We start from the raw sequence: 26,277 nt of genomic DNA on the forward strand, positions 1-26,277 counted from the left end.
CGCTCCCCCACCCCAGCTCCTCCCCCACCCCACGACTCCCTCGCTCCCCCACCCCACGACTCCCTCCTCCCCCACCCAGCTCCCTCACTCCCCCACCCCAGACTCCTCCCCCCACCCCGACTCCCTCGCTCCCCACTCGCTCGCTCCCCACGACTCGCTCGCTCCCCCCTCCCTCCACAGGAACATGGTCACCACCGCAACATAATCTCCACTGGTCAGTCTCCCAACAAATTATACTCAGTACTGTGACTTAATATGACCGTGTGTGTCGCTCGGGTGATGGTCAAGAGTGTTAACCACCAGTCGAGGTAGTCCGAAGTGTCCTCTATACACACACACACACACATGCAGTACATACACTACGTACACATGCGTACACATACATACATACACACGTAAGTATACCGTATATACCAGGTTTCAATCCGTGTTATGCACCAACATAGAGTCGTTACTATACTGTACAGTATATAGATACCTAACAACGTGACTGAGGTTGAACAAGCGTTGAAAAGTAGAAGCGGGTCCCACAGGCCTGACAGCATGCATGCAATGAAATACCACGACCGTATTCTTGAGGTTAAATAAAAGGTGTGACTTGTTCATGTGATTATTATATGTTTACGGTACAGATTCTGGTGTAGCGTGGAATCGGGAGAAACCGGCCAGTGTAAGACCTTGGCCGAGGCTATCTAATAAAGCTCCATTGTCTGTCTGTTGTATTATGTTTTGTTGTGTTGTGTTGTCTGTTGTGTTCTGTTTTATTATGTAATGCATTGCCGTGTTGTGTGCTTTTGTACATATTTAACCATGTATGTTTAAGCATATGATTTAATCTTTGTAGACAGTATGTAAGTGTTCCCGCAACGCACTTATGTTTTCGCTAAGTTGTTACCTGTAGTACACCATGTTATTTCAGGATCAAAGCCACGTGTATATCGGTTGGTTTTCACGAGTTCTAAATATAAAAAAAATCTCGTGTTCACATCCAGCCACATTGTTCACTCATCTGTAGCGTTTCGGGTTTAAGATTCGGCTTCAGTTGAAGTCTTGCATGACCATCGGCGAGAACAAGATGACAATGAAGAAGTGAGCGTGTGGGGAGGGCAGGCAGGAGGAGAGTGGCGTGGGCGTGTGGGGAAAGCAGGGATGGAGACGGACGTAGGGGAGGGAAGGGGGGTGTGGAGGCAGGCAGGTGGCACAAGGTCAGGTAATCTCCCAACATCTATTCGTCTTCGGTGTGGACGACTCTGTAGCCAGCCCAATATTGACTTTTGGTTCCCCGGCGTCCCGCAAGGTGAAGAGCTGGTGTAATGTGTGAAGGTATCCATCCACCATTTCTCGCCCACCACCTCTCGACCTCTTAACAGAATTAACCAAGGCATACTTAAACGTATTGAAACTTGACACTACTTTACCCAACCGAGACCGAATCAACTTATTGAATCTGGATTAGAATAGGTTAGATCAGACCTAACCTAACATTATCCAGCTGCAACCTAACCTAACCTTTAATGTAACCCAAACTAACTCCAGTAAGGGAGTTTGAAAGGTTCCAAGGTTCACTATAGCGACTGTCAATACCTCGCACAAGGGGACTCCGAGAGCAGCGTGTGTGTTGGTGGTGAGAGTCCTTGGCGGCAGATTTAGGAAGCTTATTGTAAACACGAGGTTGACACATAAACACACACACACACACTTCGTGGCTTCGTCGTAACATGAAAAACAAATAAATCAAACACCCTTCAAATAACAAAAAAACTTAAATGTTAGTTAAGATAATAGACGGAAAATATCTTGCCACAGATTTAAAAAAAAAAAGTTGGTTGTAAATAATCAGGTGAATTTATCAATACAGGTATTGATAAAAAAATATGAAAAGAATTACAACCGTGATTATTTAATATTTTACCTTTAAAATTATCGAAGAATATTAACTGACGAAAATCCCACGAGAAAAAGGTTGAATATTTCACTCCCCCCAAGAAAGTCACCCGTCACCCGAGTTACGTCATCTGTCAGTGTGTCAAACGTCTGAGGAGAACAAAAGGTTGGCAACGCTGACCTTTTCCAGTAGAGAGCCAGTGTTAATTGTTTGGTTAATGGTTGGGAGCACACGGTTATTTCTGGAGGTGGAGGAGATGGAGGAAGAGAAACTGGAGGAGGAGATGGAGATAGAGATGATGATGATGGAAGAGGAGATGAAGAAGAATATGGAGGAGGAAAAGAAGGTGGAAAAAAATAAAGGGAAATATATTGACGCTGGACTACTCTGGCACGCTTGACCAATGGAAAAATAAACACTTCGACATTGATCTTTAACGTGAGTGTGGACGACCCCTCACTTGAAAGTAACCTATATAGCGATGAATAATTTAGTGTTGGAAGGAAATCACTTAAGAAAATGATCATGTGAGAGAGAGGGGGAGGGGGGAGAACAGGTTAGCTAATTATCAACTCATTCTTCTCTTGTTTTATTGCTCATTTATTGATTGAGTAATATATCTATACCATAAGCTTATCCTGATGAGTGTTTATTGCCGTGTTTGTAATAATAACAGTAGTAATAGTTGTTAGAGTATTAGTTGTTGTATAAGTAATAGTAGTATGGATAGTAGGTTACTGAGAGATGTAATAGTAGTAGGAATAAGTACAGTAGTGGTAGTAACAGGTAATAAAGTAGTAGTAACAAAAGTAATAGTAGTCGTGGTTGGAGTTGTGATGGTAGTTGTGGTAGTAGTAGTGGTAGACGTAGCAGTGTTCGTAGTAGTAGTAACCAACAGTACACAGGAGAGAACAGTTCAGGGTATCATCAGTACAGGTCACGGCAGCTAACCTTGACTTCTCTCTCACCCACCAATTTAGTGTTGGCTCGTAGGTACTGTACTGTGGCAGCGCTTCCTGTCTATTGTAAGGGAGTTTACCTATTGTGTGGTAAGTCTCCCTTGTCTCTCTCGGCTCCTGCAGTATATATCTGTTTCTTTCAGCTCCTGCAGTATCTCTCTCTCTCTCTCTCTCTCTCTCTCGGGTTGTCACTTGAAAAATTGAATCATTTAAATGTTTCTCAAATTATCTCATTTAAATGTTTCTCAAATTATCTCCACTTTATCTGCCAACAAAACATCCCACTTCCCTACCATCCTTGACTGTGTCGTAAAAATAAATAATCTTCTACAGTTTTCTTTTGTTTGTCGAGAGCAGTACCGGCCATGTTGCCTCCTGTTGAACCGAAGGCTCAGTGTACAGTATGCTAACGGGTAGTCATGCCTATGGGACCCATTTTCACTATCCTGTTTGTATACTTGCACACACACACGCATTATGATTATACTGTATTAATATAAATCTCTATAAACTAACACTAACTAAAGTTGCCGAGGTTCATGGTACAAAACTTTAAGTCCATAGAATTCTTTTCTTATACAATGCAATATACCCCGTCCCTCTGTTTGTCTCGCTTCAAGGCCATTAAAATCGTCTTTAGATTATCGACGGATAAAATTCTCAACGCCTTTAATAGCTTTCAATTGGCCACTTCCTATCGCCGAGACCTTGATACTGTACGACAGTTTGGCCAGGAATGCCCGGCGCCGTTCAGGTGTAAACATCCGTAACGTGAAGTCGTACACCGGCAGTGCACCTGACCTGTACCACACCAGTCAGCTGACGACTACCGAGGTGTGAGGGTGTGTAGCGGCAGTGTGTTGAGACCTGGGGCCACGTGCTGTGACTTCAGACGATAACACCTTGAGAAGCGGTGTAAGGAGACTATGTATGGACGGTGACAATGTGCTGTTGGTATGGTCATCAGTACTGAAGACGTTTACTAACTTCCAATGTGTAAAATAGAAGAAAAGTAATCATTATTTTGAAGCTTATTTTAATTACTGTATTAATGATGCTGAATTTCTTGTATTATTAGCAATGTTTATGAACTCTATTGTGTAATACATGATGGCGCCTCAGTGTTAGCATGATGGCGCCTCACTGTTAGCATGATGGCGCCTCACTGTTAGCATGATGACGCCTCACTGTTAGCTCCTGTTAGCATGATGACGCCTCACTGTAAGTTCATGTTAGCATGATGACGCCTCACTGTTAGTTCCTGTTAGCATGATGACGCCTCACTGTTAGTTCCTGTTAGCATGATGACGCCTCACTGTTAGCATGATGACGCCTCACTGTTAGTTCCTGTTAGCATGATGACGCCTCACTGTTAGTTCCTGTTAGCATGATGACGCCTCACTGTTAGTTCTTGTTAGCATGATGACGCCTCACTGTTAGTTCCTGTTAGCATGATGACGCCTCACTGTTAGTTCTTGTTAGCATGATGATGCCTCACTGTTAGTTCCTGTTAGCATGATGACGCCTCACTGTTAGTTCCTGGAGCATGATGACGCCTCACTGTTAGTTCTTGTTAGCATGATGACGCCTCACTGTCAGTTCCTGTTAGCATGATGACGCCTCACTGTCAGTTCCTGTTAGCATGATGACGCCTCACTGTCAGTTCCTGTCGACCCAGCTGTGAATGGGTGTGACTATAGTTTGGGGAACAATAAGGGAGTTTTGGCCTACTACTATTACTAGTGTTTCTACTACTACAATTAACTACTACTACTGTTTCTTCTACTACTATTAATAATATTTTTTGAAGATACGGACTTAATATCAACAGTTTATCATCTACAAGTTTTTAATTAGATAATAGTTGTTTCAGCTGTCGGCCTAAAGCAGTACAGTAATTGAACATTTGAACAAGCAGTAACCTCATCTTTCGGTTCAGCAGACGACACACTCGGCTAGTGAACAGCTAGTTGTGAACAGTGAACGTATGACATAGCTCTGGTGAATACACATGTCAATAGTGAACATACAAAGTAAATATTCAAATATAAGGTGGGACAGTGAACAGTGAAGGAAAAGCAGTGAGTTATTGGCTGTGTCAAGAGAGAGTGATAACAAAAGCTAGTGAAGGAGGTGATAGTGAACCGGTGATGGTGAAGGAAGGTGAATAATAAACTGACAGTGATAATGATAGTTAATAAGAGGTGGAAAAATAAACTGTTAAATTATGATGATGGTGAAGGAAAGTGAAGAATGAACAGGTGATAGTGATGATAATGGTGCATGAAGGTGAAAAGAATTTACATATTTTGATGATGAAGTTAGTGACCGAAAGTGAACAATGAACATGTCAGCAACACCACCGCCCGCCCGCCGTCGGGTAGAGGTGACGGTCCGTCGGGCACAGAGTGAACGTCGGTACCTCAGCCCGTGGCAGGCCTCCACCACCCCGCGGGCCACTCTGCCACACCCGACGACCTTCCTCCACCACCACGCCCCGCGCACCGCCATCATCCCCCACGTTCACCCATGCCCTCAGCATCACCCACCGCGGGTAGCAGGACAGTCACGGTTCATGGATCTCTGGGGCTCTATGAGGTACAGGCCGCTACCTCCAGTGACGCGCGCCCAGCTGCCCCCACTGGCTCTAGGCTCGCCACCCTTGACACTTGGATCGCCACTGGCACTAGGTTCGCCGCCTATAATGTTAGGGCAGCCGCCCATGGTGATGCCAGCCATGACCCTGGAGGACAGACTCGCCCAGGACAGGTTGTCAGCCTACCTGGTGGGGGAGACGCCGCCCCACACACCACGCTCTATACTCACCTGCCCAGGTGAGTGTTAACGATACCTTTCTTCCTTGTCCTGCCCAAGTGTCGCTACTGCCAGGGTGATAATACCTGCACCAGGTACAGTACTGACAGGCGCGTTATTTAACCTTTGTTATTGTGTGAACACTCGGCAATGTCAGTGATTAATGTCATGTTTAAGCCGTAGTTACGAGTGCGTGTGTGTGTACGTGCATATGTACTGTATACGAGGCGACCTGTGGCGTAATGGTCAGCATGCTCGCCTCGCAAGCGAGCGGACCTGGGTTCGATCCTCGGGTAGGGTGAAACTATGGGCAAGTTTCTTTACGCCATTTGCCTCTGTCTACCCAGCAGTAATTGGAAACCTGGATGTTAATCGATTTGCGGATTGTATTCCGGGGTAATGGTTAGCCAGTGGAGTTGTCGGGTCTTCTCGGATTATTCCTTGACACTGGGTCATGAAGCTTGTTATAATGAGACAAAATCTCACATGAAGAGGTAAGCTAGGAGTTTATAGTAGTAGAGTATTATAGCGAGAGGAAATGGTAGCGTGTCTCGAGGGTGTGATGTTAACACTGTATATTAACACAGGCACAGTACAAGTGTATAAAACACCAATGCGTGTTACAGCTTTATTTTACTAGTTCAATAGGGGATTAATGAGGGGGGGTTCGTACACAATTTATGATAGACTATGGTATTCTAAACCTAACCTCACAATAGAATGGGCACTTCACTAAGTCGATTGCTGGGGAGGTTCGGATCACCGCACTCCTACCGTCTACACAGCCAGCACTTACTGTTACACGTTGAGTTGACAGCACTCTGTCGACGGACCCGGCTGAGACTTCGTTACACTTAGTGGCGGGCTTTCTCGAGCGACTGGGCACGTAGTAGCTGGCCCTTCTTGGTTACAAGACACACTCGTGAGGGAGGACGGACTAGGACGTCCTATATATTGGAAGACCAGCCGCCAGGTTGAGCTGCTCGGTGGTGGCGGCGAAGGGTCTCCACATTTGCCCTCGCTAATGTAGAGTCAGGTCTGGACTTTTCTGAGACTATAAGCTGTTGTATATTCTGGAGAAATCTTCAGATGAATGCTTGCCTGTTAACATCGTTAGTGGGGCCGTGTGACATGAGAGGCTCTGGTTGATTTGTGGCCTTGACTTGGCCCAGGGTTACATTTTAACTGGCTAATGTGAGGTTAGGTCTGGGCCTTATCTGAGATGTACTGTAGTTGTGTATATTGGGAGATTCGGCAGGTGGTTTCTTATGTTTGTTGGGGCCGTGTGACATGTGGAGGGGAGCCTGGTTGATTTGTAACCCTTGGGCAGCCGCGAGGGTTACCCTTACACTTGACCCCCCTAATGTTGGGTCAGGTCTGGACTGTTTCTGAGATGTAAGCTGTGGTCTGACAACCCATCACTACATTGTTAACTCAGGGTGTGGTTGTTGTGTTGGCGACAGCTTCTACACCTTAAACAAATTCACGCCTAGGTGGCCCTTGGGCCGGCCATCCTTGTTACACGAGGGGCAACTATTACTATATATGTGTATGTTAGTAAGTAGACTTTAAAAATCAGCAAAGGAGATAATCTCTATCAGTACAGTATGTTGTTGTTACCGAGTTTCAATAACTACGGTAATTACACTATTATATAAACAACCGCGATAAAACTCTGATTTGTACGTTACAGCCACACGAATAACCTAACCTAACCTACCGTACTTAATAGTTGGTCCTATTGCTTGTTTGTTTTCTTGCATGCTTAGTGGACCACATCTCGGGTATTTTTGGTGTGAGAAAGCTGAGCTATAGAGAGGTTGTGTACACTTACATTCCTATACTTGTTGTCTCATTTGTCACTACCGCAACCCTTGACCAGGACACACGGCCATGTCCTAGAGGCGTGGCGCTCTTGTACTGTCCTTGGTGACTTACTGTTTACCATTGTTTGTACACCTGCACTGTATATATACATTGTTTGTACAAATGCACTGTATATATATATTGTTTGTACACCTGCACTGTATATATACATTGTTTGTACCCCTGCACTGTATATATATACCTGTACATGTTTGTACACCTGCACTGTATATATACATTGTTTGTACACCTGCACTGTATATATACATTGTTTGTACACCTGTACTGTATATATACATTGTTTGTACACCTACACTGTATATATACATTGTTTGTACACCTGCATTGTCTATATATATTATTTGTACACCTGCACTGTCTATAAACATTGTACTGCACTGTCTATATACATTGTACACCTGCACTGTCTATACATTGTACACCTGCACTGTCTATATACATTGTACACCTGCACTGTCTATATACATTGTACATCTGCACTGTCTATATACATTGTACACCTGCACTGTCTATATAAATTGCACACCTGCACTGTCTATATACATTGTAACTCACACTGTCTATATACATTGTTTGTACACCTGCACTGTATATATACATTGTTTGTACACCGCACTGTATATACATTGTTTGCACACCTGCACTGTATATATACATTGTTTGTAATATGCACTGTATATATACATTGTTTGCACACCTGCACTGTATATATACATTGTTTGTACACCTGCACTGTATATATACATTGTTTGTAATCCGCACTGTATATATACATTGTTTGTACACCTGCACTGTCTATATACATTGTACACCTGCACTGTCTATATACATTGTACACCTGCACTGTCTATATACATTGTACATCTGCACTGTCTATATACATTGTACACCTGCACTGTCTATATATGAATTGAAACTACACTGTCTATATACATTGTTTGTACACCTGCACTGTATATATACATTGTTTGTGTACACCTGCACTGTCTATATACATTGTACACCTGCACTGTCTATATAAATTGTAACCTACACTGTCTATATACATTGTTTGTACACCACTGTATATACATTTGTACACCTGCACTGTATATATACATTGTTTGTAATACTTCTGCACTGTCTATATACATTTGTTTACACACACTGTCTATATACATCGTACATCTGCACTGTCTATATACATTGTACACCTGCACTGTCTATATAATATCACATATAACATTTCGCACTGTCTATATACATTGTACACCTGCACTGTTCTATATACATTCTGCACCGTCTATATACATTGTACACCTGCACTGTTATATACATTGTACACCTGCAGCGTCTATATACATTGTACATCTGCACTGTATATATACATTGTACACCTGCACTGTCTATATACATTGTATAACTGCACTGTATATATACATTGTTTGTACCCTGCACTGTCTATATACATTGTACACCTGCACTGTCTATATACATTGTACATCTGCACTGTCTTATATACATTGTACACCTGCACTGTCTATATACATTGTACACCTGCACTGTATATATACATTGTTTGTACTCCTGCACTGTCTATATACATTGTACATCTGCACTGTCTATATACATTGTACATCTGCACTGTCTATATACATTGTAATCTGCACTGTCTATATACATTGTACACCTGCACTGTCTATATACATTGTACATCTGCACTGTCTATATACATTGTACACCTGCACTGTATATAATGTACACCTGCACTGTCTATATACATTGTACATCTGCACTGTCTATATACATTGTACACCTGCACTGTATATATACAATGTACACCTGCACTGTCTATATACATTGTAACCTACACTGTCTATATACATTGTTTGTACACCTGCACTGTATATACATTGTTTGTACACCTGCACTGTATATATACATTGTTTTCCACCTGCACTGTATATATACATTGTTTGTACTCCTGCACTGTATATGTACATTGTTTGTACACCTGCACTGTATATATACATTGTTTGTACACCTGCACTGTATATATACAATGTACACCTGCACTGTCTATATACATTGTAACCTGCACTGTCTATATACATTGTAACCTGCACTGTCTATATACATTGTTTGCACTACCTGCACTGTATATATACAATGTACACCTGCACTGTCTATATACATTGAACCTGCACTGTCAATATACATTGTATGTACACCTGCACTGTCTATATACAATGTACACCTGCACTGTCTATATACAATGTACACCTGCACTCTCTATATACAATGTACACCTGCACTGTCTATAAACATTGTACACTGCACTGTATATATACATTGTTTGTACACCTGCACTGTATATATACATTGTTTGTACCTCTGCACTGTATATATACATTGTTTGTACCTGCACTGTATATATACATTGTTTGTACATCTGCACTGTATATATACATTGTTTGTACCCCTGCACTGTATATATACATTGTTTGTACTCCTGCACTGTATATATACATTGTTTGTACACCTGCACTGTATATATATTGTTTGTACTCCTGCACTGTATATATACATTGTTTGTACACCTGCACTGTATATATACATTGTTTGTATCTGCACTGTATATACATTGTTTGTACACCTGCACTGTATATATACATTGTTTGTACTCCTGCACTGTATATATACATTGTTTGTACACCTGCACTGTATATTTACATTGTTTGTACTCCTGCACTGTATATATACATTGTTTTCCACCTGCACTGTATATATATACATTGTTTGATACCCGCACTGTATATATACATTGTTTGTACTCCTGCACTGTATATACATTGTTTTACACTGCACTGTATACATTGTTTGATTTCTGGAACTGTATATATACATTGTTTGTACTCCTGCACTGTATATATACATTGTTTGTTCACCTGCACTGTATATATACATTGTTTGTACTCCTGCACTGTATATATACATTGTTTGTACACCTGCACTGTATATATACATTGTTTTCCACCTGCACTATATATATACATTGTTTGTACACCTGCACTGTATATATACATTATTTGTACACCTGCACTGTATATATGCATTGTTTGTACACCTGCACTGTATATATGCATTGTTTGTACACCTGCACTGTATATATACATTGTTTTCACCTGCACTGTATATATACATTGTTTGTACACCTGCACTGTATATATACATTATTTGTACACCTGCACTGTATATATGCATTGTTTGTACACCTGCACTGTATATATACATTGTTTCACCTGCACTGTATATATACATTGTTTGTACACCTGCACTGTATATATACATTGTTTGGTACACCAGCACTGTATATATAAATTGTTTTCCACCTGCACGTATATATACATTGTTTGTACACCTGCACTGTATATATAAATTGTTTGTACACCTGCACTGTATATATACATTGTTTTCACCTGCACTGTATATATACATTGTTTGTAAATTCCGCACTATATATATACATTGTTTGTACACCAGCACTGTATATATACATTGTTTGTTCACCTGTAAACCTAACGCCCCCAGGTAGCGTTAGTGTTTAATCATCAGGTAAAATTAGTGGTGTCTGATCGTCATATTAATGTTGTCGGTGTGTGGTGGTGAGGCTCCCACCGTCGGTGTGTGGTGGTGAGTCTCACCGTCGGTGCGTGGTGGTGAGGCTCCCACCGTGGGTGTGTGGTGGTGAGTCTCCCACCGTCGGTGTGTGGTGGTGGTGAGTCTCCACCGTCGGTGTGTGGTGGGAGGCCCCACCGTCGGTGTGTGTGGTGAGGGCTCCCACCGTCGGTGTTTGGTGGTGAGCTCCCACGTCGGTGTGTGGTGGTGAGGCCCACCGTCGGTGTGTGGTGGTGGGGCTCACCGTCAGGTGTGGTGGTGAAGCTCCACCGTCGGTGTGTGGTGGAGTCTCCCACCGTCGGTGTGTGGTGGTGAGGCCCCCACCGTCGGTGTGTGGTGGTGAGGCTCCCACCGTCGGTGTGTGTGCTGGTGAGCCCACCGTCGGTGTGTGGTTGTGAGGCTCCCACCGTCTGTGTGTGGTGGTGGGCTCCAACCGTCGGTGTGTGTGGTGAGGCTCACCGTCGGTGTGTGGTGGTGAGGCTCCCACCGTCGGTGTGTAGTAGTGAGTGGTGAGGTAGTGGTGAGGCTCCCACTGTCGGTGTGGTGGTGAGGCTCCACTGTCGGTGTGTGGTTGTGAGACTCCCTCTGTCGGTGTGTGGTTGTGGGGCTCCCCTGTCGGTGTGTGGTGGTGAGGTTCTCACCGTCGGTGTGTGTGTGGGGCTCTCACAGTCGGTGAGTGGTAGTGAGGTCCACCGTCGGTGTGTGTTGGGGAGACTCACCGTCGTGTGTGGTGGTGAGTCTCCCACCGTCGGTGTGTGGTGGAGGCTCCCACCGTCGGTGTGTGGTGGAGAGGCTCCCACCGTCGGTGTGTGGTGGAGAGGCTCCCACCGTCGGTGTGTGGTGGTGAGCTCCCACCGTCGGTGTGTGGTGGTGATGCTCCCACCGTCGGTGTGTGGTGGTGAGGCTCCCACCGTCGGTGTGTGGTGGTTAGGCTCCCAACGTCGGTGTGTGTAGTGAGGCTCCCACCGTCGGTGTGTGGTGGTGAGGCTCCCACTGTCGGTGTGTGGTGGATAGGTTCCCAGCGTCGGTGTGTGTGGTGAGGCTCCCACCGTCGGTGTGTGTGGGGAGGCTCCCACCGTCGGTGTGTTTGGTGAGCTCACCACCGTCGGTGTGTGTTGGTGAGGCTCCCACTTTCGGTGTAGTAGTGAGGCTCCCTGTCGGTGTGTGTGGTGAGGTTCCTGTCGGTGTGTGGTGGTTGGCTCCACTGTCGGTGTGTGGTGAGAGCTCCCTCTGTCGGTGTGTGGTGGTGAGGCTCCCACGGTCGGTGTGTGTTGGTTGCTCCCACCGTCGGTGTGTGGTGGTGAACCTCCCTGTTCGGTGTGGTGGTGAGACTGTCGGTGTGTGATGGTGAGGCTCCACCGTCGGTGTGTGTGGTGGTGGGCTCCCACCGTCGGTGTGTGGTGGTGAGGCTCCACCGTCGGTGTGGTGGTGAGGCTCCCACCGTCGGTGTGTGGTTGTGAGGTCCCACCGTCGGTGTGTGGTGGGTGGCTCCACCGTCGGTGTGTTGTGGTGAGGCTCCCACCGTCGGTGTGTGGTGGTGAGGCTCCACCCGTCGGTGTGTGGTGGTGAGGCTCACCGTCGGTGTGTGGTGGTGAGGCCCCACCGTCGGTGTGTGTGGTGAGCTCCCACCGTCGGTGTTTGGTGGTGAGGCTCCCACCGTCGGTGTGTGGTGGTGAGGCTCCCACCGTCGGTGTGTGGTGGTGGGGCTTACACCGTCGGGTGTGGTGGTGACTCCACCGTCGGTGTGTGGTGGTGGTCTCCACCGTCGGTGTGTGGTGGTGAGGCCCCCACCGTCGGTGTGTGTGTGGTGAGGCTCCCACCGTCGGTGTGTGCTGGTGAGGCTCCCACCGTCGGTGTGTTTTGGTGAGCTCTCCAAATCGGGTGTGTAGTGGTGAGGCTCCACTTTCGGTGTAGTCAGGCTCCCTGTCGGTGTGTGGTGGTAAGTTCCCACTGTCGGTGTGTGGTGGTTAGGCTCCCACTGTCGGTGTGTGTGAGAGCTCCCGCTGTCGGTGTGTGTGGTGGGCTCCCACCGTCGGTGTGTGGTGGTGAGGCTCCCAGTCGGTGTGTGTTGGTGAGGCTCCCACCGTCGGTGTGTGGTGATGACTCCGCTGTCGGTGTGTGGTGGTGAGGCTCCCTTGTCGGTGTGTGGTTTTGAGACTGTCGGTGTGTGATGGTAGGCTCCCAGTGTTTCGTGTGTGGTGGTAGTCTCACCATCGGTGTGTGGTGGTGAGGCTCCCACCGTCGGTGTGTGTGGTAGGTTCCTGTCGGTGTGTGGTGGTGAGTCTCCACCGTCGGTGTGTGGTGGGAGGCTCCACCGTCTGTGTATGGTGGTGATCACCCACCGTCGATGGGTGTTGGTGAGGCTCCCACCGTCGGTGTGTTGGTGAGGCTCCACCGTCGGTGTGTGTTGGTGAGTCTCCCACGTCGGTGTGTGGTGCTGAGGCTCCAACCGTCGCTGTGTTGTGGTGAGGCTCCACCGTCGGTGTGTGTTGGTAGGGCTCCCACCGTCGGTGTGTGGTGGTGAGGCTCACCAACGTCGGTGTGTGGTGGTGAGGCTCCACTTTCGGTGTTGTGGTGAGAGGCTCCACCGTCGGTGTGTTGTGGTAGTCCCACCGTCGGTGTGTGGTGAGGCTCCCAACGTCGGTGTGTGGTGGTGAGTCTTCCACCGTCGGTGCGTGGTGGTGGGCTCCACCGTCTGTGTGATGGTGAGGCTCCCACCGTCGGTGTGTGAGTGGTGAAGCTTCCACCGTCGGTGTGTGGTTGTGGGGCTCCCGCTGTCGGTGTGTGGTGGAAGCTCCGCTGTCGGTGTGTGGTGGTGAGGCTCCCTGTGTCGGTGTGTGGTGGTGAGTCTCCACCATCGGTGTGTGGTGGTGAGCTCCCACCGTCGGTGTGGTGGTGAGTTTCCCACCGTCGGTGTGTGGTGGTGAGTCTCCCACCGTCGGTGTGTGTTGGTGAGGCTCCCACCGTCTGTGTATGATGGTGAGTCACCCACCGTCGATGGGTGTTGGTGAGGCTCCACCGTCGGTGTGTGTTGGTGAGGCTCCACCGTCGGTGTGTGTTGGTGAGTCTCCCACCGTCGGTGTGTGGTGAAAGCCTTCAACTTCGTGTTGTGGTGAGGCTCCCACCGTCGGTGTGTGTGTTGGTGAGGCTCCCACCGTCGGTGTGGTGGTGAGGCTCACCAACGTCGGTGTGTGGTGGTGAGGCTCCACTTTCGTTGTGGTGAGGCTCCCACCGTCGGTGTGTTATGTGGGGCTCCACCGTCGGTGTGTGCTGGTGAGGCTCCCAACGTCGGTGTGTGGTGGTAGTCTTCCACCGTCGGTGCGTGGTGGTGAGGCTCCCACCGTCTGTGTGTGTGGTGAGGCCACCGTGGTGTGTAGTGGTAGGCTTCCACCGTCGGTGTGTGGTTGTGAGGCTCCCGTGTCGGTGTGTGGTGGGAAGCTCCGCTGTCGGTGTGTGGCTCCACTTTGTGGTGTGTGGTGGTGAGACTTGTGATGGTGAGCTCCAGTGTTGTGGTGGTGATCTCCCAATCGTCGGTGGTCGTGTGGCTGGTGAGGCCACCGTCGGTGTGTGCTGGTGAGTCTTCCACCGTCGGTGCGTTGTGGTGAGGCTCCCACCGTCGGTGTGTGGTGGTGAGGCCCCACCCGGTGTGTGGTGGTGACTCCCACCATCGGTCTGTGGTGGTGAGGCTCCCGTCGGTGTTTGGTGGTGAGGCTCCACCGTCGGTGTGTGGTGGTGGGCTCCCCGTCGGTGTGTGGTGGTGGGGCTTACACCGTCGGAGTGTGGTGGTAGAGCTCCCACCGTCGGTGTGTGGTGTGAGGCTCCAGTGGTGTGTGTGGTGGTTACTTACTGTCGTTTGTGGTGAGAGCTCCCCTGTGTGGTGGTAGGCTCCCACCGTCGGTGTGTTGTGGTGGGCTCACACCGTCGGTGTGTGTGGTGGAGGCTCCCGCTGTCGGTGTGTGGTGGTGAGACTGTCTGTGTGTGATGGTGGCTCCCAGTGGTTCGTGGTGGTGAGTCTCCCATGTGTGTGGTGGTGAGGGCTCCACCGTCGGTGGGTGGTGGTGAGGCTCCCACCGTCGGTGTGTGTGTAAAGGCTCACACCGTCGGTGTGTAGTGGTGAGGCTCCCACCGTCGATGTGTTGTGGTGAGGCTCCAACCGTCGGTGTGTGGTGGTGAGGCTCCCTGTCGGTGTGTGGGCTGTCGGTGAGTAGTGGTGAGGCTCCCTGTCGGTGTGTGGTGAATCTCCACCGTCGGTGTGTGGTGGTGAGGCTCCACCGTCGGTGTGTGGTGGTGACGCTCACCGTCGGTGTGTGGTGGTGAGGCTCACCGTCGGTGTGTGTGAAGGTGTGTGGTGGTGAGGCTCCCCGTCGGTGTGTGGTGGTAGGCTCACATCGTCGGTGTGTAGTGGTTAGGCTCCGTCGTGTGTGGTGGTGTGGCTCCAACCGTCGGTGTGTGGTGGTGAGGCTCCCTGTCGGTGAGTATGGTGAGGCTGTCGGTGAGTAGTGGTGAGGCTCCCACTGTCGGTGTGTGGTGGTGAATCTCCACCGTCGGTGTGTGGTGGTGAGGCTCCACCGTCGGTGTGTGGTGGTGACGCTCCACCGTCGGTGTGTGTGGTGGTGAGGCTCCACCGTCGGTGTGTGGTGGTGAGGCTCCCCCCGTCGGTGTGTGGTTTGAGGCTCCCACCGTCGGTGTGTGGTGGGAGGCTCACCGTCGGTGTGTGGTGGTGAGGCTCCCACCGTCGGTGTGTAGTAGTGAGGCTGTCAGTGGTAGTGGTGAGGCTCCCACTGTCGGTGTGTGGTGGTGAGGCTCCACCTGTCGGTGTGTGGTGGTGACCACCAGCTCGGTGTGTGGTTGGGGCTCACTGTCGGTGTGTGGTTGTGAGGCCCGCTGTCGGTGTGTGTGGTGAGGTTCTCACCGTCGGTGTGTGGTGGTGAGGCTCTCACCGTCGGTGATGAGTGAGCTCCCACCGTCGGTGTGTGTTGGGGAGACTCCACCGTCGTGTGTGGTGGTGAGTCTCCCACCGTCGGTGTGTGTGGTGGAGGCTCCACCGTCGGTGTGTGGTGGTGAGGCTCCCACCGTCGGTGTGTGGTGGTGAGGCTCCCACCGTCGGTGTGTGGTGGTGATGCTCACCGTCGGTGTGTGGTGGTGAGGCTCCCCCGTCGGTGTGTGTGGTGGTTAGGCTCCCAACGTCGGTGTGTGGTGAGGCTCCCACCGTCGGTGTGTGGTGGTGAGGCTCCCACTGTCGGTGTGTGGTGGATGGGTTCCACCGTCGGTGTGTGGTGGTAGGCTCCCACCGTCGGTGTGTGTGGTGGTGAGGCTCCCGTCGGTGTGTTTGGTGAGGCTCACCACCGTCGGTGTGTGGTGAGCTCCCACTTTCGTGTGTGGTAGGCTCCACTGTCGGTGTGTGTGTGGTGAGGTTCCCACTGTCGGTGTGTGGTGGTTAGGCTCCCACTGTCGGGGTGTGTGGTGAGGCTCCGCTGTCGGTGTGGTGGTGAGGGCTCACAGTCGGTGTGTGTTGGTTGGGCTCCACCGTCGGTGTGTGGTGGTGAAGCTCCCGCTGTCGTGTGTGTGGTGGTAGACTGTCGGTGTGTGATGGTGAGGCTCCACCGTCGGTGTGTAGTGGTGAGGCTCCCACCGTCGGTGTGTGTGTGGTGAGGCTCCCCTGTCGGTGTGTGTGGTGGTGAGGCTCACCGTCGGTGTGTGGTGGTGAGGCTCCCACCGTCGGTGTGTGGTGGTGAGGCTCCCACCGTCGGTGTGTGGTGGTGAGCTCACACCGTCGGTGTGTGGTGGTGGGGGCTCCCACCGTCGGTGTGTGGTGTGGCTCCACCGTCGGTGTGTTGTGGTGAGGCTCCACCGTCGGTGTGTGGTGGTGGGGCTCCCACCGTCGGTGTGTGGTGGTGAGGCTCCCACCGTCGGTGTGTGGTGGTGAGCTCACACCGTCGGTGTGTGTGGTTGTGAGGCTCCCACCGTCGGTGTGTGGTGGTAGCTCCCACCGTCGGTGTGTTGTGGTGAGCTCACACCGTCGGTGTGTGTTGGTGGCTCACTTTCGGTGTGGTGGTGAGGCTCCCACTGTCGGTGTGTGGTGGAGGTTCACTGTCTGTGTGTGGTGGTTAGGCTCCCTGTCGGTGTGTGGTGAGGCTCCCGCTGTCGGTGTGTGGTGGGAGGCTCCCACGGTCGGTGTGTGTTGGTTAGGCTCCCACCGTCGGTGTGTGGTGGTGACTCCCTGTCGGTGTGTGTGGTGAGACTGTCGGTGTGTGATGGTGAGGCTCCACCGTCGGTGTGTAGTGGTGGGGGCTCCACCGTCGGTGTGTGGTGGTGGGCTCCCCGTCGGTGTGTGTGGTGGTGGGCTCCCCCGTCGGTGTGGTGGTGAGGCTCCCACCGTCGGTGTGTGGTGGTGAGGCTCCAGCATCGGTGTGTGGTGGTGAGGCTCACACCGTCGGTGTGTGGTTGTGAGGCTCCCACCGTCGGTGTGTGGTGGTGAAGCCACCGTCGGTGTGTGTGTGGTGAGCTCCCACCGTCGGTGTGGTGGTGGCTCCCACCGTCGGTGTGTGGTGTGAGCTCACACCGTCGGTGTGTGGTTGTGGCTCCACCGTCGGTGTGTGGTGGTGAAGCTCCCACCGTCGGTGTGTTGTGGTGAGCTCACACCGTCGGTGTGTGAGTGAAGTCCCACCGTCGGTGTGTTGTGGTGAGGCTCACACCGTCGGTGTGTGGTGGTTAGTCTCCCACCGTCGGTATGTGGTTGGGGCCCCCACCGTCGGTGTGTGGTGGTGAGGCTCCCCGTCGGTGTGTGCTGGTGAGGCTCCACCGTCGGTGTGTGTGTGAGGCTCCCACCGTCGGTGTGTTTGTGAGGTACAACCGTCGGTGTGTAGTGGTGGGGCTCACCAACGTCGGTGTGTGGTGGTGAGGCTCACTCGGTGTGTTAGTCAGGCTCCCACTGTCGGTGTGTGGTGGTGAGTTCCCACTGTCGGTGTGTGGTGGTTAGGCTCCCACTGTCGGTGTGTGGTGAGCTCATTGGTGTGTGTGAGGCTCCACCGTCGGTGTGTGGTGGTGAGGCTCACCGTCGGTGTGTGTTGGTGAGGCTCCCACCGTCGGTGTGTGGTGGTGAAGCTCCCGCCGTCGGTGTGGTGGTGAGGCCCCGCTGTCGGTGTGTGGTTTTGAGACTGTCGGTGTGATGGTGAGGCCCCAGTGTCGTGTGTGGTGGTGAGTCTCCCACCATCGGTGTGTGGTGTGAGGCTCCCACCGTCGGTGTGTGGTGGTGAGTTTCCACCGTCGGTGTGTGTGGTGAGTCTCCCACCGTCGGTGTGTGTTGGTGAGGCTCCCACCGTCTGTGTATGGTGGGTGAGTCACCCACCGTCGATGGGTGTTGGTGAGGCTCCCACCGTCGGTGTGTGTTGGTGAGGCTCCCACCGTCGGTGTGTGTTGGGAGTCCCACCGTCGGGTGGTGCTGAGGCTCCAAACGTCGCTGTGTTGTGGTGAGGCCCACCGTCGGTGTGTGTTGGAGGCCCCACCGTCGGTGTGGTGGTGAGGCTCACCAACGTCGGTGTGTGGTGGTGAGGCCCCACTTTCGGTGTGTTGTGGTGAGGCTCCCAACCGTCGGTGTGTTGGGTAAGGCTCCCACCGTCGGTGTGTGCTGGTGAGGCTCCCAACGTCGGTGTGTGGTGGTGAGTCTCCACCGTCGGTGCGTGGTGGTGAGGCTCCCACCGTCTGTGTGTGATGGTGAGGCTCCCACCGTCGGTGTGTAGTGGTGAAGCTTCCACCGTCGGTGTGTGTGTTGTGAGGCTCCCGCTGTCGGTGTGTGGTGGGAAGCCCCGCTGTCGGTGTGTGGTGGTGAGGCTCCTGCTGTCGGTGTGTGGTGGTGAGTCTCCCACCATCGGTGTGTGGTGGTGAGGCTCCCACCGTCGGTGTGTGGTGGTGAGTTTCCACCGTCGGTGTGTGGTGGTGAGTCTCCACCGTCGGTGTGTGTTGGTGAGGCCCCACCGTCTGTGTATGGTGGTGAGTCACCCACCGTCGATGGGTGTTGGTGAGGCTCCCACCGTCGGTGTGTTGGTGAGGCCCCACCGTCGGTGTGTGTTGGTGAGTCTCCCACCGTCGGTGTGTGGCTGAGGCTCCAACCGTCGCTGTGTTGGGTGAGGCTCCCACCGTCGGTGTGTGTTGGTGAGGCTCCCACCGTCGGTGTGTGGTGGTGAGGCTCACCAACGTCGGTGTGTGGTGGTGAGGCCCCACTTTCGGTGTGTTGTGGTGAGGCCCCACCGTCGGTGGTTGGTAAGGCTCCCACCGTCGGTGTGTGCTGGTGAGGCTCCCAACGTCGGTGTGTGGTGGTGAGTCTTCCACCGTCGGTGCGGGGTGGAGGCTCCCACCGTCTGTGTGTGATGGTGAGGCTCCCACCGTCGGTGTGTAGTGGTGAAGCTTCCACCGTCGGTGTGTGGTTGAGGCTCCCGCTGTCGGTGTGTGGTGGGAAGCTCCCGCTGTCGGTGTGTGGTGGTGAGGCCCCCGCTGTCGGTGTGTGGTGGTGAGACTGTCTGTGTGATGGTGAGGCTCCCAGTGTTGGTTCGTGGTGGTGAGTCTCCCATCGTGGTGTGTGGTGGTGAGGCCCCACCGTCGGTGTGTGTGGTGGTGAGGCTCCACCGTCGGTGTGTGTGGTGAGGCTCCCACCGTCGGTGTGTGTTGAGCTCCCGTCGTGTGTGGTGGTGAGGCTCCACCGTCGGTGTGTGGTGAAGGCTCCCACCGTCGGTGTGTGTGGTGAGGCTCCCACCGTCGGTGTGTGGTGGTGAGCCCCACCGTCGGTGTGTGGTGCTCCACCGTCGGTGTTGGGTGAGGCTCCCGTCGGTGTGTGGTGGTGAGGCTCCCACCGTCGGTGTGTGGTGGTGAGCTCCCACCGTCGGTGTGTGGTGGTGGGCTCCACTGTCGGTGTGTGGTGGTGAGGCTCCCACCGTCGGTGTGTGGTGGTGGGGCTCCCACCGTCGGGGTGTGTGGTGAGGCTCCCACCGTCGGTGTGTGGTGGTGAGGCTCCCGTCGGTGTGTGGTGGTGAGGCTCCCACCGTCGGTGTGTGTGAGGCTCCACCGTTCGGTGTGTGGTGGTGACCACTGTCGGTGTGTGGTGGTGGGCTCCACTGTCGGTGTGTGGTGAGAGCTCCCTTGTCGGTGTGTGGTGGTGAGGCTCCCACCGTCGGTTGTGTTGGTGGGGCTCCCACCGTCGGTGTGTTGGTGAGGCTCCACTGTCGGTGTGTGGTGGTGAGACTGTCGGTGTGTGATGGTGAGGCTCCCACCGTCGGTGTGTGGTGGTGAGCTCCACCGTCGGTGTGTGGTGGTGAGGCTCCATCGGTGTGTGTGGTGGTGGGCTCCACCGTCGGTGTGTGGTGGTGAGGCTCCCACCGTCGGTGTGTGTGGTGGTGAGGCTCCCACCGTCGGTGTGTGGTGGTGAGGCTCCCACCGTCGGTGTGTGGTGAGCTCCACCGTCGGTGTGTGGTGGTGAGCTCCCACCGTCGGTGTGTGGTGGTGAGGGCTCCCACCGTCGGTGTGTGGTGGTGAGGCTCACGTCGGTGTGTGGTGGTGAGGCTCCCACCGTCGGTGTGTGGTGGTGAGGCTCCCACCGTCGGTGTGTGGTGGTGAGGCTCCCACCGTCGGTGTGTGGTGAGTGGCTCACCGTCGGTGTGTGGTGGTGAGGCTCACACCGTCGGTGTGTGGTGGTGTCCCACTGTCGGTGTGGTAGTGAGGCTCCCTGTCGGTGTGTGGTGGTGAGGCTCCCATGGTGTGTGGTGGTGGGCTCCCACCGTCGGTGTGTGGTGGGCTCCCACCGTCGGTGTGTGGTGGTGAGGCTCCACCGTCGGTGTGTGTTGGTTGGCTCCACCGTCGGTGTGTGGTGGTGGCTCCCACTGTCGGTGTGTGGTGGTGAGACTGTCGGTGTGTGTGGTGAGCTCCACCGTCGGTGTGTAGTGGTGAGGCTCCCACCGTGGTGTGTGTGTGGTGAGGCTCCACCGTCGGTGTGTGGTGGTGACTCCACCGTCGGTGTGTGGTGGTGAGCTCCACCCGTCGGTGTGTGGTGGTGAGCTCCCACCGTCGGTGTGTGGTGGTGAGCTCCACCGTCGGTGTTGGTGAGGGGCTCCACCGTCGGTGTGTGGTGGTGGCTCCACCGTCGGTGTGTGGTGGTGAGGCTCCCACCGTCGGTGTGTGGTGGTGAGGCTCCCACCGTCGGTGTGTGGTGGTGAGGCTCCACCGTCGGTGTGTGGTGGTGAGCTCCCACCGTCGGTGTGTGGTGGTGGCTCACCGTCGGTGTGTGTGAGGCTCTGTCGGTGTGTGGTGGTGAGCTCCCGTCGGTGTGTTGTGAGGCTCCCGTCGGGGCGTCGGTGTGTGGTGGGGCCCCACCGTCGGTGTGTGTGTGAGGCTCCCACCGTCGTGTGTGGTGGTGAGGCTCACCGTCGGTGTGTGTGTGGTGAGGCTCACCGTCGGTGTGTTGTGGTGGCTCCACGTCGGTGTGTAGTGGTGAGCTCCCAACGTCGGTGTGTGGTGGTGAGGCTCCCACTTTCGGTGTGTTGTGAGGCTCCACTGTCGGTGTGTGGTGGTAGAGCTCCCACTGTCGGTGTGTGTGGTGGTGAGGCTCCCACTGTCGGTGTGTGGTGAGCTCTGTGGTGTGTGTGGGCTCCCACCGTCGGTGTGTGTGGTGGTGGGCTCCACCGTCGGTGTGTGGTGGTGAGGCTCCCACCGTCGGTGTGTGGTGGTGAAGCTCCCACCGTCGGTGTGTGGTGGGTGAGGGGCTCCCGCTGTCGGTGTGTGGTGTGAGGCTGTCGGTGTGTGTGGTGAGGCTCCCAGTGTCCGTGTGTGGTGGTGAGGCTCCCACCGTCGGTGTGTGGTGGTGAGGCTCCCACCGTCGGTGTGTGGTGGTGAGGCTCCCACCGTCGGTGTGTGGTGGTGAGTCTCCACCGTCGGTGTGTGTGTGAGGCTCACGTCTGTGGTGGCACCGTCGTGGGTGTTGAGGCTCCACCGTCGGTTGTGTTGGTGGAGCTCCACCGTCGGTGTGTGTTGGTAGGTCTCACCGTCGTGTGTGGTGCTGGCTCCACGTCGCTGTGTGTGGTGGGCTCCCCGTGGTGTGTGGTGAGGCTCCACCGTCGGTGTGTGTGGTGGTGAGGCTCACCAAGTTGGTGTGTGGTGGTGAGGCTCCCACTGTCGGTGTGTTGTGGTGAGGCTCTTTGTGGTAGGCTCACTGTCGTGTGTGGTGGGCTCCCCGTCGGTGTGTGGTGGTGGTCTCCACGTCGGTGTGTGTGGTGAGGCTCGGTGTGGTGAGGCTCCCACCGTCGGTGTGTGGTGGTGAAGCTCCACCGTCGGTGTGTGGTGTGAGGCTCCGCTGTCGGTGTGTGGTGGGGGCTCCCGCTGTCGGTGTGTGGTGGTGAGGCTCCCACCTTCGGTGTGTGGTGGTTAGGCTCCCACCGTCGGTGCGTGGTGGTGAGGCTCCCACCGTCTGTGTGTGGTGGTGAGGTTCCCACTGTCGGTGTGTGGTGGTGAGGCTCCCACTGTCGGTGTTTGGTGGTGAGGCTCCCACCCTACATAAGAAGAAGAACATAAGAAAATAAGGAGTCTGCAATAGGCCGGTTGGCCTGTGCGTGGCAGCTCCTGTCGAGAGTTACTACCACTCTCTATCATCCATGAATCTATCTAGCCTCCTTTTGAAACTTTCCAGCGTTCCACTTACTACAAAGTTGCTAAGCTTGTTCCACTCGTCACCACCCTTTTTGTGAACCAGTTCCTTCCTATCTCCCTCCTAAACCTAAACTTATCAACAAATCCGTTGCTCTGAGTCTATCCTGCTCGGATAGTATAAGAACTTTATCTATATCCTTTATTGATTCCTTTCACACTTAAATACTTCTATATCTCCCGCACTCTTCGTCTTTCTAGGAATGCAAGTTTAGTTTCTTTAACCTATCCTGATATGGAAGGTTTCTAAGTCCCCGATCATTTTCGTCATTCTTCCTTCACCGACTCTGAATTGATATCCATTCTATCATAAAGGCACAGAACTGAACCGCATAATCGAGGTGCGGCCTGACTAGCGCAAGATATAGTTGCAATAAGACCTCTGCACTCTTATTACTTACACTTCTAGATATAGAACCCAATGTTCTGTTGCCTTATTTCAAACCTTAACGCACTGTTTTCTAGACCGTAGGTCCGGGCTTCTAAGTACCCCAGGTCTCTTTCACAAGTGGATTTCTCTGGGTTGATGTTGTTAAGGCTGTATACATTGACAGTATTTGTTCTTCCAATATTTGACGCTGCACTTGCTGGTGTTGAATTTCATTTGCCATTTTTCAGACCACCTGCAGTTTATTTAGATCCTCCTGTAATGCATTTGCATCTTGCCTGAATTAATCTGCCGCCCTATTTTGGTGTCATCCGCAAACTTGCTTATGTCACTGCTGATCCCAATATCTAGATCGTTTATGTAGATTATGAACAAGAGTGGGCCTGGGACTGACCCCTGGGGAACCCCACTGGTTACAGCCACACTCAGATTTAACACCATCTTCGCTGACCTCTGCGTTCTATCGGTGAGTCATGATTTTATCCAATTTAAACTTTCCTCGATACCATGGGCCTTAATTTTTCTCAAAGCCTCTGATGCGGTACTCTGTCAAATGCTTTGCTAAGTCTAAGTAAATAACATCGTAATTTTCGTCATATCTACTACCTCGAAGCCTCTAAAACGTCAGCAGATTTGTTGAACAAAGATTTTCCTTTTGTAAACCCATGTTGAGAGTCGTAGATTAATTTGCTTTACTCTAGATGCGATTGGATGCTATCTGCTATAATTGATTCAAGAAATTTCCCCACTACGTCAAACTGATCGGCCGGTAATTTGACGCTGATGCTCTGTCTCCTTTTGAATATGGGTACTACATTTGCCTGTTTCACAAGTCTGGCACAACTCCGTGTCTAATGATTTTGTAAATAAATTTACGAGGGGTCCGCTAATCTGTTCTCTACACTCTTTCAAGACTCGAGGGAAAATTTCATCCGGCCCTGGGGATTTTGTCTTCTTTAGTTTTTTTATCCTCTTAAGAACATCCTCTTTTCTGATAGTGATATTCCTTAATTTCTCTTCTTCCTTTCCCAGGAGTTACCCGCTAGTGTGTCTCCGCCAGCAACATAGTTCACTCATCAGAGACACTTTATGTCACGCACTTGGTGGCCGACCAGGATCATTACCTCTTGTGAACTTTTACTTTCATATTTTTGCTCCTGTGACTCTTGACGTGACGGTGACTGTCTGTCTCACTCGTTAATACTAAATATACGGAAGCAACACTCCTTTAGGCGCCATCATTTAGTTCAAGAAGGAATTACGATGTTGGAACAAATATATCCGCTAACTTGTCATTTCAAACTGTTCTCCTGTAACTCTTCATTACTCATATAATGTGTCTCAAGTTCAAAGTGTTTCCGTTCAAATAATACATGGGTAACAGTGAAAGTGAGTCCCACAGGTCTGTGAGGGGCGTTGTGGATACAGCACACTGTAGACCAAGTCTTCTGTCTGTACACAAGGACTTACCGTGCCAGACACTTCACTTCCTCAACTGGACAGGAAGTGAGTGTTGTAGCCACTCACCCGCCACGCCCATCCTTCAGAAGTACTGATATATTTCAATAAACTTTTTCAAACTAGGTACAATTATGTCCTGTAAAAGTCGTGTACAGTATATGTATTTCTGAGTCTTCACAACTAAGGCATTTCAGCATAAATTTTCATACTTTCATTTAGACAAGAAATATTAAAAGTTCTTTCTTAAACTTGTATCGACACAAGATATTGCTGTGCGAATGTATGTATGTAATTATCTTAGCACATATTTTCCTAGACAAAAATAATCTATGTAACCTTACATTAAGTGATATATACCACGGAGTCAAGGCACCAGTTTCGTGTCTGAGGATTGTCGACCATGACCCACCAGTTCAAATTATTTTAGGTTGTCTCTACTCACGAGCCTAATAATTTTCTATATTACTCGCCGCTGCCTCAACTTGTTTCCAAAAATTGATAGTTTAATCTTTATATCCTTTTCGTTTCTTATCTCTATCATTAATATTATCTAGTTCTTCCTCTTCCTCCTCCCCATTTCTCTGTCACTTGTATAGTCCCAGTATTTATGTTATTTTCTCGGTTTCATTTCATAATTTACGTTTCCCTACAGTCACGTGTCTTATAGCCATCATCTGTCGCCTTCCATTTACTCTTCAGACTGTTACATAAAAACGAATTTTTTTCCTATACATAAACGTTGCGTGAAGGTGTTTTAGATTGCCTGGTAATTTAATTAAAACACTTCATTTTATCAAGATTTCATGATTGGTTGAGATTTTCTTTTTCTGGTCTGATAGTAAATTTATAATCTAATCCTGAGTTTTATTACTAAGGTCTTATAGTGCATATACTAAACTCGCTCTCTCCCTCTCCCTTATAAGGCACAACTTTCTCTGTGACGTGTGAGATGTCAGAATTTAGGTTGTAAACAGCATACAACTTGTTGAGGAGACTTAAGAGAAAGTTGTGTCGTGGTGGAGCCGACACACCTTACGTATCCTACCCTTGTATACCTGTACCCCTATTATATATTGGATACCTGTACCCCCTATGTATACTGTATACTTGCACAGGTTAAGTTGGGTTTACATTTAGGTTAAGTTAAGTAAGGTTAAGTTAGGTAAGTTAAGGGGTGCTAATCTTCAGGTGATCAATATTTTCCTTCATACACAGGAGACAAAGTCATTTTTTGTACCATTTACATTGACACACAAACCTTTATGACAACCTATCATCATATCGAGGTAGCACACGTCTTTCCTCCCACACACACACAAACATATACACACACACACACACATCCCCCACACACACACACACACACACACGTACCTACACACACACACGTACCCACACACACACACACACACACACACACACGTTCCCACACACACACACACGCACACGTTCCTCACACACGTTTCCACACACACACACGTTCCCACATACACACACACCCACCACTTACACACATCCCCCACACACACACACGTACATAC

At 51.2% G+C, this 26,277-nt stretch overlaps 1 protein-coding gene across 7 annotated transcripts in view; it reads left to right on the forward strand.

Annotated features, from left to right (window-relative positions):
- Positions 1 to 3,628: 3,628 nt before the first annotated feature.
- The window catches only part of LOC121855801, a 75,268-nt gene continuing 52,619 nt past the window's right edge, over positions 3,629 to 26,277 (forward strand). The window contains exons 1-2 of one of the 7 annotated variants that reach the window (XM_042350914.1): positions 3,629 to 3,686; positions 4,709 to 5,678. In XM_042350914.1, coding sequence (XP_042206848.1) covers positions 5,186 to 5,678 — 493 coding nt within the window. In that variant the 5' untranslated portion in view covers positions 3,629 to 3,686; positions 4,709 to 5,185. Of the gene's footprint in view, positions 3,857 to 4,708; positions 5,679 to 26,277 lie in introns of all 7 variants that reach the window. The other 6 variants (XM_042350915.1, XM_042350908.1, XM_042350911.1 and 3 more) reach the window with 6 other exon arrangements.

Source organism: Homarus americanus, unplaced genomic scaffold (assembly GCF_018991925.1).
Source record: "Homarus americanus isolate GMGI-L3 unplaced genomic scaffold, GMGI_Hamer_2.0 scaffold57153, whole genome shotgun sequence".
Lineage (NCBI taxonomy): Eukaryota > Metazoa > Arthropoda > Malacostraca > Decapoda > Nephropidae > Homarus > Homarus americanus.